Source organism: Equus caballus, chromosome 8 (genome assembly GCF_041296265.1).
Source record: "Equus caballus isolate H_3958 breed thoroughbred chromosome 8, TB-T2T, whole genome shotgun sequence".
NCBI classification, from domain to species: Eukaryota; Metazoa; Chordata; class Mammalia; order Perissodactyla; family Equidae; genus Equus; species Equus caballus.
The window spans coordinates 1,775,503-1,789,451 of record NC_091691.1 but is presented as its reverse complement, the minus strand read 5'-3'; the positions used below and the strand labels follow the sequence as shown (position 1 = coordinate 1,789,451).

General features: G+C 48.2%; 1 protein-coding gene across 5 annotated transcripts in view; it reads right to left on the bottom strand.

Moving 5' to 3' along the window:
- Positions 1-13,949, bottom strand: part of KLHL22 (kelch like family member 22) — a 36,582-nt gene that overhangs the window by 2,497 nt on the left and 20,136 nt on the right. For all 5 annotated transcript variants that reach the window (XM_023646678.2, XM_070275230.1, XM_070275227.1 and 2 more), the window contains exons 5-6: positions 9,317-9,509; positions 804-1,037 (exon numbers count right to left, since the gene is read on the bottom strand). In XM_023646678.2, coding sequence (XP_023502446.1) covers positions 804-1,037; positions 9,317-9,509 — 427 coding nt within the window. The remainder of the gene's footprint in view (positions 1-803; positions 1,038-9,316; positions 9,510-13,949) is intronic.

Here is a 13,949-nt window from a genome sequence, read left to right as displayed (position 1 = left end):
TATGAAGACCAAGCATTAAATTGGAAAATATGACAAACTTCAGCCAGCAGCAGAATGGGACACTCCACAGTTAGATGGAAACCATGTACGGCTAGAAGGACCAAAAACTAGTGGCACAGGGCTGGATTGTGGCATTTTTCCTCACCCTTCTCCATTTTTTGAAAGTTCTGCAATGTGGTTATATTAACTTCATAATTAAAGTTTTTAATAATAATAAAAACAAGTGAAACCATTCTGTATGAAAGTATAATAGAGAATACATATCATTTGTCCAAACCCATAGAATGTACACCACTAGGAGTGAACCTAATGTATGTAAACTGTGGACTCTGGGTGATGCCGGTGTGTCACTGAAGGCTCATCAACATAACAATTATACCACTCTGGTTGATAGCAGGGGGTCCTGTGTAGGTGTGAGGGCAGGGGACATATGAGAACTCTACTTTCTGCTCAACTTTGCTGTGAACCTAAAATTGCTCTAAAAAATAAAGTCTATTAAAAGAAAACTCGGGGACCGGTGGCAAGGCGTAGTGGTTAAGTTTGCACACTCCACTTTGGCGGCCCAGGTTTGCAGTTTGGATCCCCAGTGCTGACCTACACCACTCATCAGCCATGAGTGGCAGGCGACCCACATACAAAGTAGAGGAAGACTGGCACAGGTGTTAGCTCAGGGTTAATCTTCCTCAAAAAAAAAAAAAAAGAAAAGAAAAAAACACGTCGCAATTACTTTTTCATCAGTAACAACTGGGAGGGATGGGAATACTGACCCAGGAACGTGTATGGGTCAGCCCCTGCCCGCTCACCTGATGCACATCCCTCCTGTAGCCAGCGTCGTTGTTGCTGCCTCCGATCACATACAGTTTGTCCAGGAGGGTGGCCATGCCGTGCCAGGCCCGCCGCACGGGCCCGTCGGCCAGGGTGTGCCACGTGTTGCTGCTCGGCTCGTAGCAATGCGTCTCCTTCAGGTAGTCCTCTCCTCTGCGGCCGCAGGTAACATACATCTTCCCCTCCAGCGTGGCGCCCGCATGAGCATACACCTGTGCAGGGCCACCAAGAGAACCGGGGGCAGGGAAGGGGCAAGAGAGCAGTGAGGGAGGACAGCCAGGAGTCCTCACAAAGCTGCTTGGACCCCACAGCTGCCGCACACCTCGTGGCTTCGGCGACTCCCTCACACTCTGATGAGAATGCTCCCTGGATTCTCACTGGACGCACTGTCCAGATCAACCACCCCTGACCTCTTCCCAGTGGGGGACGAGTCTGCACACCCAGAGATGACTCAGAACTTCTACAAGAGGAAGGATGGAATCTTTGTCTTTTCCTTACCCCTGAAGGAGACATGTGAATGGGAGAACTCAAAACCAAAGCATCATTTTCAGAGTCACGGGAGAAGGGTCAGCACTCCTGGGAACCGCTGACCCACCCTCGGTCGCCTCCACCTCCCCCAACTCCCACCAGCCAGCCAATCCTCCAGGCCTGCTGATCCCATTGTCAAAATCTGTTTGTTTGCAAGTGGTATCTAATGATATGGTGATGGAAAAAGTGAGATGCAAAATCAAACAGGAAGAACAATGCCACTTTATCGATGGGTATGTGTAGGGGAAGGAAATACACCACGCTGCCTTTGATTTTGGTCCTCAACCTTACATGTGCTTTCTATGCACCCCCCAGCCCCTGCTGTGAGAACCTCCTCACTGCCCAGACAGCCCTACCACACGTGCCCCTCATGCTGAGTCCTGTGGCCTCCAGGAACTCCTCTCTCATAGCCACTGCCTCAAACCCACCCTACGCAAGGCCCTCCATGCTGTGTCCATGGGCCCCACAGCAAAGTACTGTGGGTTTTGGGGGGAGGAGCCCCACAGGGTGTGGAGGCTCCAGGGCTCGTGTTACTGGGCCAGGCACTAACACTCAGGCCATGCGGGGGCACAGCAAGGGCTGGAGAGGGCGGAGGGCAGGACACGCACCAAGGGTTTGGGTCTTTTTCCATTAGTGGGGGTATCTGGGGAGGCTTTTTTTTTTTTAATTAAAGTTTTCATCTTGAGGTAAGTGTGGATTCACAGGTAGTGGTAAGAAATAATACAGACCCCACGTACCCTTCACCCAGAGTCCCCCGTGGTAACAGCTTGTATAACTGTAGCGCAAGATCACAACCGGGATGCTGACGCTCACACGGTCAAGACACAGGACATGTCTATCTCTACTAGGATCCCTCGTGTTGTCCATTTATTGTCACACCCACTTCCCTCCTACCCTGAACCCCCTCCTCAGCCCCCAGCAACCACTAATATGTTCTCCATTTCTATAATTTTGTCATTTCAAGAGCGTTATATAAATGGAGTCATGCAGAATTCCACACTGTGTACCCGCCAGTTTGTTTAGCCATTCACCTACTGAAGGACAACTGATTTGTTTCCAGTTTCTGGCTGTTAGTAAAGCCGCTACAAATATTTGTGTACAGAGTTTTCATTTCTCTGGGATAAATGCATAGTATGGCAACTGCTGCGTGGCATGGTAGTTGGAAGCAAACTTCTTAAAGATACTGCCAACTCCTTCCCAGCAGTGCTGTACCATTTACATTCCCTCCAGCAATGTATGAGCCATCGTTTCTCTGCATTGTCATCAGCATTTGGTGTTGACACTATTTTTTATTTTAGCCATTCTGATAGGTGGTTTTCTCACTGTGGCTTTAATATGCATTTCCCTGATGGCTAATGATGTTGATCATCTCATGCGCTTGTCTGCCACCTGGACATCCTCCTCAGTGAAATGTCTCAAGTCTTTTACCTTAAAGGGTCTATTTGTGTGTGTGTTTTACTGATGAATTTTGAGAGTTCTTTATATATGTTAGATGTTAGTCCTTTGTCAGATATGTTTACAAAGATTTCCTCCTTCTCTGCAGCTTGTCTTTTCATCCTCTGAACAGGGGCGTTTCCAGAGCAAAAGTTTGTCATTTTGATGGAGTCTAATTCATTCATTTTTTTTTTATAGCTCATGGTTTTGGGGTCAAGTCTACATACTCACTGCCTAGCCCTAGATCCTGAAGATATTCTTCCTTTTTTCCCTAAATGCTCTATAGTTTTATTTATGTCCACAGACCATTCTGAGTTAATTTTTGTATAAGGTGGGAGACTTGAGTTAATGTTCATTTCTTTGCCTATGGATGTCCAAATGCTCCAGTATCACTTGTTGGAAGGTTATCTTTTCTCTATTCAATTGTTTTTGCACCTTTGTCAAAACTCAGTTGGGTATACTTGTGTGGGTCTCTTTCTGGGTTCTCTGTTTTACTCCAATGATCTTTGTGTCTATCCCTCCCCCAGTACCACAGTCATGATTATTGTAGCTACTTGTCTTGAAATTGGGTAGATGAATTCCTCCCACTTATTATTTTTATTTTCATGAGAAAGATTGGCCCTGTGCTAATATCTGTGCCAGTCTTCCTCTGTTTCATATGTGGGATGCCACCACAGCATGGCTTGATGAGTGGTGAGTAGGTCCACACCTGGGATCCGAACCTGTGAACCCCAGGCTGCAAAAGTGGAGCATGTGAACTTAACAAGTAGGCCACCAGGCCAGCCCCTCACTTTATTCTTTTTCAAAATTGTTTGAGGCATTCTAGATCCTTTGCTTTTCCATATAAATTTCAGAATAATCTCATCTATACCTACAAAAACGCTTGCTGGGATTTTGATAGAAATTGAGTTAAATACCGTATATCAATTTGGGAAGAACTGACATCTTTATTATTTGACTCTTCCAATCCATAAATATGGTATGTCTATTTATTTACATGTTTTTATTTCTTTCATCAGCATCTTATAATTTTTAGCATATAAATCCTATAAAGGTTTTGTTAGATTTATACCTAAGCATTTAGTTTGTTTTTTTTGAGGAAGATTAGCTCTGAGCTAACATCTGCCAATCCTCCTCTTTTTGCTGAGGAAGACTGGCTCTAAGCTAACATCCATGCCCATCTTCCTCTATTTTGTATGTGAGATGCCTGCCACAGCATGGCTTGATGAGCAGTGCCACGTCCGCACCTGGGATCCGAACCGGAGAACCCTAGGCCGCTGAAGTGCAATGTGCGCACTTAACCGCTGTGCCACCGGGCCCACTCCGCATTTAATTTTTTTGAGCAATTTCAAGTGGTATTGTATTTTTAATTTCAGTGTCCATGTGCTGTGTTCATTGCTAGTACCCAAAATACAACTGATTTTTGTATGTTTATCTTATATCTTGCAATTTTGCTGAACTCACTTACTAGTGCTAGGATATTTTTGGGGGGTAGATTCCTTTAGAGTTTTGACAATTTTGTTACCTGTAGGGTCAGTTTTATTTCTTCCTTTTCAATTTACATGCCTTTATTTTCTTTTCTTGCCTTATTTCACTGGCCAGATCCTCTAGGACTACGATGAATAAGAGTGGTGAGAACAGGGGCTGGCCCAGTGATGCAGCATTTAAGTTCACACGTTCTGCTTCTCAGTAGCCCAGGGTTCACCGGTTCAGATCCCAGGTGCAGACATGGCACCACTTGGCATGCCATGCTGTGGTAGGCGTCCCACATGTAAAGTAGAGGAAGATGGGCACAGATGTTAGCCCAGGGCCAGTCTTCCTCAGCAAAAAGAGGAAGACTGGCAGTAGTTAGCTCAGGGCTAATCTTCCTCAAAAAAAAAAAAAAAAGAGTGGCAAGAACAGACATCCTTGCACTGCTCCCCATCTTGGGAGAAAGCATTCAATTCAGTCTTTCATTATTAAGTATAATGTTAGTGGTAAGATTTTTTGTAGATGCTCTTCATCAAGCTGAGGAAATTAATCTCTACTTTTATTTTTTGAGAGTTTGATCATGAATGAATGCAAAACATTGTCATATCATTTTACTGCACTGACTGATACAATCATGTGATTTTTAATATGGTGAATTACACCAACTGAATTTCAAGTACAAAACCAGCCTCCTGTCTCTGCAATCAACCCCATTAGATCATGAATTTCTTTGGGGAGGGAGGGTTAATTCTATTTGCTAATATTTAGTTAAGGATATTCACATGTATATTTATGAGTCATCAGTCATTTTTCGGGGTATTGTCTTTGCTTTTGGTATCAGGGTAACATTAACTTTATAAGTAGAATTGGGAGGTATTCTCTCATCTTCCATTTTCTGGGGAAAAATCACGCAGAAGTGGTGTTAGCTTTTCTTTAAACGTTTGGTAGAACTCTCCAGTGTAACTATCTAGGCCTGGACATTTCTTTTGGGGAAGTTCAGTTTTCTTAACAGATACAGGGCTATTCAAATTTCCTGTTTAGTTTGAGTGAGTTGCGGTAGGCTGTGTTATTTGAGGAACTGACCCATTTCATCTCAGTTGTGAAATGCACATGTGTAGAGTCGTTCATAGCATTCCCTTATTACCCTTTCAACGTCTGCAGGGTTGGCAGTAACATCCTGTTTCGTTCTTGATATTTTAAATCATGTCTTCTCTTTCTTTGTCCATCTTGCTAGAGGTCTGTCAATTTTACTGATCTTATGAAGGAACCTGTTCTTTGTTTTGTTGATTTTCTCTATTTTTCTACTTTTAATTTCATTCATTTCTATTCTTATATTTATTATTTCTTTTCTTCCACTTACTTTGGGTTTATTTCATTGTCTTTTTCTTTTTCCAGGTTCTTGAGATAGGAGTTTAGATTACTATTCGAGATTTGTTTCTTCTTGAATACAGGCTTTTAGTGCAACAAATTTCCCTCTCAGGACAACTTTAGCTGGATGACACAAATTCTGACATGCCTTTTCATTTTCATTCAGTTCAAGGTATTTTCATTACTCCCCTTTGATCCATGGAGTTTTTAGAAATGTGTTGTTTAGTTTCCAAATGTTTGGAGATTTCTCCTGTTAAGTTTCTGCTGGTGATTTCTAGTTTGACTCCATTTTGGTCAAAGAACACAATGTATGATTTCAACTTTTAAACATTTGTTGAAGTTTGTTTCCCACTGGTGCTTCCAGCTGTCAGCCTCTTTAGTCCCCAGTCTGAGATACATGAGGTAATAAGCAAACCAGGAAGCATGTTATCGTATGGTGTTGTTCCTCAGGCCTGAGATCCCTAGTTGGTCTGCCTTCCTTTCTCAACCCTTCTGAGCCTCTTAAGTTTGTTTTACACAGAATGTCCAGAGTTTTGAGTACTGAGCAAGCAGAAGTGAGAAGAATACAACTCCTCTATCTTCCTGGAAGTGCAAGTTTTCTGGGGCGGCTTCTAAGTGAGCAGAGAAGGGGCTCCCTGCACAGACCTCTGTCCTCTCCTCTGGAAGCGCAGCAAGGCAAAGCTCAGCTTTGGGCCATGCGGAGAAGAGCCTATGACCAGAGGCCTCTGCCTACTGCTGGCGCAAGGAGCACGCACTTCGTTGTAGGCACGTCAGTAATCAGTTCTTAGTGATGCCACTCTGCATTATGGGGGGCCCTGAGAAACAGGTGGGAGAACATGACAAATGGACGAGGCCACTCGACAGCCTTTACCCCAGTCATTCACTATGTTTGAGCATGGGTTCTGAGCTGGCAGTGTGGGCCTGCTCCCTCCAGTCCCTGCAGGTCCCCTAAAGATTTCCTCCAATGGCTGCACACCCACCTTCTCTGGACCTGCGGGCCCTCTCTGCTCAAAGGAGGAAACCTCTTGTTCTCTGGCAGTTTCCCATCCAGCTCCGCAGCTGCTCTTCCACTGTCCTCTCATTGTCCCTGCTCTTCTGAGCTTATCACAGCCATTCCCACAACCAGCACAGAACTGTGTGCTGATGAATTCTCCACAGTTCTATTTCTAGGCTGACCTCTCCCCCGAGCTTGAGGGCTTTTTTAATCGAGGTCCTAATAGTTTATAACTGTGCAATTTTAGTTGTACATTATTATTTGTCAGTCATCATATATATGTGCCCCTTTACCCCTTATGCCCACCCCCCACCCCCCTTCCTCTCTGGTAACCAATAATCTGTTATCTTTGTCTATGTTTGTTTATCTTCTATATATGAGTGAAATCATATGGTGTTTATCTTTCTCTGTCTGGCTTATTTCGCTTAACATAATACCTTCAAGGTCCACTCACATTGTTGTGAATGGGACAATTTTGTCGTTTTTCACAGCTGAGTAGTATACCATTGTGTATATATACCCCATCTTCTTTATCTAATCAGCAGTTGATGGGCACTTGGGTTGTTTGCACATCTTGGCTACTGTGAATAATCTGAGCTTGACTTTTAATGTCAAACTGGCATTTCCAATTGGATGTCCCCAGGCATCTCACATTTATCATGTTCTGGATGGAACTTTTCCTTCTTTTTCATTTCCAAACCCACCTGTCCTCTTGAGTGGCCTGGCCACCCACCCAGGTTCTCCCACCTGGAGCCTGCGAGTCTTCTATGATCTATCCCCTTTCATTCCCTAACATCTGGTCAGTCAGCAAGTCTGGTCAGTTTACTTCCAAACTACATCTCCAAACTGCCCATCTCCCTCCTTCTTCACAGCCTCCACCCACGCACAAGCCACCACGGCCTCTGCCTGGACTACCCAACGGCCCAGGAACTGCTCTCCTTGCTCCTGATCCTCCAAACCCTGCGCTCTTCACAAGCACTCGCCATGCTTCCCGTCTTTCTCAGAATAAACTGTGAAGCCCCCCGCTTGGCCTGGAAGGCCCTTCCTCCCTCTCCAAAGGGCTGCCCATCTTCCTTTAGACCTTGGTCTCATTGACATCTCCTCAGATGGGCCTTCCCCAAATAGTCTATCTAGAATTGTCCTGCCAGACCCCTTTCCCTGAACACTGTTTAGCTCAACCCTCTCAATTTCTTCTCTCTCACTTACCACAATTGGCAACTACTTTACTGATTTGTTTAGTACTTAGAACGGTCTCTTTTGCTAGGCTGTAAACATCACAGAGGGGGACTGTTGTCATTTTTTATCACCACTGGCTCCCCAGGACTTAGTATATGGTAAGCCCTTAATAAGTAGTTGATGAATGAATGAACTATGAAGGAAGGACATTGGCAGTCAGAGAGAAGCTGGTTGAAGGCCAAGGCTGCCCCTCTGTGGCCACACTGGAGAACTGCAGCTTCCCAAGCCAGCCTCAGACAAAGAACCCCTCCAGACCCTCCCCCACCCACCCACTCCCACTCACACCCTTCTGTGCCTCCTGGAAGTAGAACGGAATTCAGGAGACTGTCCTGTCCATCAGGTCTCAAGGACTCCCTGATCTTTCCCATGCAAAACCCACTCCTTTCTGCAGGACAGGGGTAGGGAGTATCCAGAGGGGCTCCCTTCCCCAAGGAAGCAGAGGAACAAGGAGCAGGCCAGCTTTCCCTGCCTGGGAGGAACCATGGTAGGAACCCCTGACCTTGGAGGTCAAGTGGGCTGCAGGCCCATCAGGAAGACCACCCCCCCCGCCCCCCCAGCCCCCTGAGGTCAAAGTCTAAGACCCTGGAGGCTTGGGGGAAGGGCGAGCGATCAGGGGGAGGTGTGGAAAGAGCTCAGAAAGGCAGGAGTTCTTGCCAAAGTCCCAGAACCAGAACCAGTGTGGCAGAACCCTGTGTGTCTCCCACAACATCCTCTCCCTCTGGGGCGCTCGGGGATCCCCAAAGGTGTCCTGGCCTGTAGCATGTGCTCCACAAATGGCAATGTCGGTGCTAGAAGGGCACGGAGCCTGCTCTCTGAGGCTGGGTGGGACCCGGGATATAAGAGGTCAGCAAGCCTCTTCCTCGCCCTGGGATTTCATGTCTGATTCAGGGGCCAGGGTCCCAGTACCCAAGTCTAAAAGACAAAAGAGCGGCACCTCCTAAAGCAGCACCTTTCCACAATGAACATACTCTAAACATCTTCAAATTTCAAAGAACCAAGGTATTGTGCAGGACACACGTGATTTTTTTTTTAAACATGAAAAATATAACTTATAAGACCCCGCCCTCCAGGAGGCCCGTGGGGGAGAAGTCTGAGGCTTCATCTCTCTCAGTGCCCCTCCTGTTTAACATCATCTTTGGACACACCCCCAGCTCATCTCAGCTGCACTGAAGGACAGAAAAACAGGAGGATTCTGTGTACAATTGAACTGCAGGGTTAAAACAACTTCCTGGGGCCAAGGTGGTGAGACCAAGAGGCAGGTGAAATTCTGGGGAATGGGGTCTGGATGCTTGATGAGGTTCTCCCTAGGTGGCTGGCTGGACCTCAGGGGTCCCCCGCCCCAATCTGAGTGCAGAGTCTTTGGAGGGATGCAGACTCTGCTCGCTGGGCCTGGCTCCCTGGCCTGGCCTCCCTCTTGATAGGAAAGTAGGCAGAAGGCCCCTCCTGGAGGGGCTTCCTTACCTCCCTCTTAAGTGGGGCCACATAGGCCCAAGAGTTGGTGGCGGGGTCGTAGCGCTCCACAGCATTCAGGTCATTGTGGTAGTCGCGGCCAGCCACCGCGTAGATGTACCCGCCCACCACACACACACACAGGTCGGCGTGCTCCTGCTGCAGGGACTGGATCTGGAACCAGCGGTTGTGCCTCGGGTCATACCTTTTGAGGGGACACGAAGGCAACACATCACTGACAGGTGAGAGAGCCTGCACAGCAGGCCTGTACCTCTTGCTCCACCCATGTACCCTGAACCCTCCCCCGGCTGCCCCCCAAAACCAGTACATGCCCCCCCACAGCCACATCAGCAGGCTGATACACACCTGGGTGGAGATGCGTCCCCAGCACGCAGCCCAGAAGCCGTAGCCAGGAGCCTCCTGGATTTCTGCCCAGGAAGCCAGTCCCTTCCAGGCGGAACCTCTTGGGTGGTTTCAAGTCCACCCCAGGCTGCGCAATGGCTGTTCCTACAGCCACCTCCACCTCACCTATCTCACCTCATGGTCCTCATGGCCCCGTCCCCATTCAGGAAGGCCCCAATTACAGCCTCTCAACTGCACTGGCACAACAGGCTCTGGGCCTCCAGCCAACTCCGACATTTCCTTGCATGGTCTGCCAGACACAGCCCACCCTTTCATCACTTCATGTGCCTCTCCTAACTCTCCTACTGCCACTCCCACAGCTTTCTCGACCTCCCCAGCTGGAGGAGTGGGAGTGCTACCTCCCACAATGAACTGTGGGCACCGTGAGGGAGGGGTCCTGTGGGCTCCCAGGCACTCCCACGGGAGGAGAGATGCTGAGCTGGCTGCAGCAGGGCCACGAGGCTGGAGAAGCACTGTTGGGCTGAGGGGCTGCCTGGGAGAGCGGGCGCAGGGAGGGGAGGGAAGCGGACCTCTGCTGAGCTCCTGCTCAGCCCCAGCGCCACACTAGCACTGTTATGAAGCTCGTTCTCCTGACAAGCTTGTTCTGACGTTGCGCCACCTTCACACCCCTTTCACAGGAGATGCAGCTGTCCCCAAGTCACAGCCTTGCCTTCTCCTTCTTTCCCCATCAACCTTGGTAAAAAAGTCTAGTCCCCAAGCAGCAGCTTCATTCTGCACTCCTGCCTGCCCCAACAATCCTCTGAGGCCCCCTGCCCCTCTTCTGCCTTCAGAGGGCTTCCCATTCTCAACTCAGGGGAGCTCAGCCACTCCAGAATGACCAACTATCACCCCTTGCTTTCTCCTGCACTTTGAACCCACGCTGCAGACACCTTCCAGCTGTCTGCAGCTGGCTGCTCACCTGTCCTAAACAGAACCCTGCACTCCCTCTGTCCATCCGATCCCATCCTCACCAGCAAAGCCACTGCTCACACCCCGAAATCCTTCGGCCTCAGCCCAGCAGCTGAGGCTCTTAGCAGCCCAAGCCCAGACCTACCTTTCCAGCATTCAGCCCTGCCCCAGGCTTGCCCAACTCCCTGGGGGTCTCCCATGCTCCTTCCCCCTCTCCATGCCCCAGGCCTGGCACTCTGCTGGGCACCCAGGCAGGTATGCTGTTTGGGTGAATACAGACGATCACAGAACCTCAAGGGGGCCAAGACCCTGTGAGCCCGAGGCCCAAAGCCTACTTTTTCCTGACCTGTATCTGGCCGTTTCCCCTGGGCATCACCCAGCCAGCAGCATCTGAGCGCCTCACCTGCTTCTGGGAACCTCCTTGCTCAACAGCCCAGGCATAGTCACAGGCTTTTTCAGATAAGTATGTTGATTTCTCCATAGTGAGACCAACTCCAAAGAGGACCAGCTGAACTTCAACTGGCTCAGGAGAGAGTGAATAAAGTTTTCTTTGGCCTGTGCTGTATGCGGGTCAGTGAACAGGTCAGTTTCATCCTCTGCCCCAAAGCACAAGTCAGACGTGCTCTACAGCTGCTTCTTCCTGCCCGTGCCATGTGGCCAGCCTCTCCGTGCCAGCTAGGAATGATAGGAGACAGGACGCCTCAAGAGTCAGGCCAACAGGAGAGAGAGAACATGCACCTGGGTCAGTGAATGCTGGCTCTGCCCGTCCAGCTGGCCACATCCGAGCATCAGTCTTAACTGCTCACTCAGTTTTCACACATGTCCAATGGCGGACACGTGTGCCTAAAAAAGCATCATGAGGGATCATAAAGGATAACACACATTAAAAGGTCTTTGTTAACCTGAGGGGAGTTTGTGAAGGACCGAGGGTATGTTCCTAGACCTCAGCGCAGCACCTGGCTCAGGGCAGACTATGCACTGTCTACTCCACTAAACAAAGGAGTAAGATTACCAGCAGTGAAATCATACATTCACTCTACAAATATTCACTGGTCACCCAATGCGGATCAGGCATGGTGCTCAGTGCTGGGAATCCAGAGGGAAACAAGAGACAAGGGCCCTGCTTTCCACTGCAGCATGGGAAACAGGCTAAAGAGAACAGAGCACACAAGTGCTCCACAAAAAAGTGAGTAAGGAGAGAGAGAGATCTACCAGGCAGCAGCGGCTGGGGAGGGCAGAGGTCTCCTGATAAAGTAGTGTTTGAGCCCTAAATGACCGGGGGTTAGGGACCCAGCCAAGTGAAGGTCTGGCTGGGGACAGGCAGCCAGTCCAGGACACGGCGCTCACAGAAGCCTGGTTAACTGGCTGAGATAGTGCCTTCCACTGCGCTTCCTTCCTGTACATGACATTCATTCATGTACATCTCTTCTCCCCTATTTTCAGTCAAGCGCAAGTCAGCATCTTCCAGCAGAGTGACGCAAGACTCTCCAGATGCTTTTGCTTACTTCCTTCTGGTTCTCCTGCCCTCACAGTTTCCTAGGCTGAGTTCATTTGGATTTGTGGTTTCGGATTTAAGGAAACACACTTTCCACACACACACATATACAGACACGATACATCAATAATTTAGACAGGACCACAGTTTTGCTGACTTCTTATCTCCTCACTGTGTCCTGTAGCTCACATTTTCTTCTTTATTGGATTAATCTTCCACTTTGTCAGAAGAAATCCTCAAATAATATTTCTTTCAAATAAAAACAAGCTTTATAATTGCATATAAGGATATAAACAGTTTTAGTCACTTTAATGCCGATATTTTATTTTTTGCTGAGGAAGATTCACCCTGAGCTAACATCTGCTGCCAATCTTCCCCTTTGCGTATGGAAGCCGCCACCACAGCATGGCCACTGACAGATGAGTAGTGTAGGTCCATGCCCAGGAACTGAACCTGAGCCACCAAAGCAGAACTTACCAAACTTCACCACTAGGCCACCAGGACTGGCCCTAATGCCAATTTTCGATCATCCTACTGCAAACTCAGAAGTGAAATCTAGAGTTGGTACAAATACGTGCTGGAGTCCTTGTTAAATTTAGTAGCCTGTTTTTCTTCTGTATTTTCATGACTTAAGCATTCCCATGACTATTAAAGAAGTCCATTACAATTTAAAACATTTTTTGAAATATAGTTTAAAATATTAATAGTCACGGAAATGCCTAAAGAAAAAGACCAGTGACTACCCTAAGCAGGGTCAGGACCCGAGGCAACGTACGAGCAGTTACTACCGGTAAGGGCACAGTTGGTATTCAGTAGCCCAGAGAGCTGGAGCTATGGAGAAGGTGCAAAAGCAACGTGGATGATATAGATGCAGTCAAAGAAAGAAAAGAAAAGAAAAACAGTGGTATCTTGGAGACAAATATAATTTGCTCTTAAAGAGGTAACCTTTAATATGCAGTTTCTGTACCAATGCTTTAAGATATAAACTGGTAGGGCCGGCCCATGGCCGAGTGATTAAGTTCACACATTCTGCTTCGGCGGCCCGGGGCTTCGCCGGTTCGGATCCTGGGCGCGGACATGGCACCACTCATCAGGCCATGCTGAGGCAGCGTCCCACATGCCAACAACTAGAAGGACCCACAACTACCCACAACTAAAAATATGTAACTACGTACTGGGGGGCTTTGGGGAGAAAAAGGAAACATAAAATCTTAAAATAAAAAGATATAAGTTGGTAAAGTCCCTAACATCTCAAAATGTAAACCCTAATTTACTGCAAAATCTGGTTTTTTTACATTCTGAAAGACTGTAGGTTCTCAGGCTGGTGAACTATGAAAGAGGAAAAGGAAGAGAACCAAACTCTTGGGCCATTCCCCTGGGTTGATGAACGAAACCCAGGGCCCTCCTTGCCCCCTCGGCCAGCCGCTCTGTGCCCTCGCTCCTCAGCGGTGCCTGCTCCACCACACACGTCTCACCAACCCCACCTGCCAGTGATCTGACCTCTTGACTGGAGCTGAGGCTGTAGTTACCTCTCACAGGGGCTGATGTCAGCATCTTCCAGAGTTCAGCTTGGGTCTTACAGCTCATGTTCATGAAAGGGATTTTTAGACCAGTCTTGAGTGAAACTGAATCTATGACATGTAACAGGGCAGACTACAGGGGCAGGCAGCATCCCCTGCTGTCGCCCCCAGGGACGCCCTGCAGGAGAGCCCTGCGGCCTCCCTGAAGGCACACAGCCACCCCACCCACCTTGTGCTGAGGGCCGGAGACGACAAAACTCTGGAGAGGTCTGCTTTGCAGGCCTGTGGGTTGCTCTTAGCTGGGAGGTCTGGCCTTGGC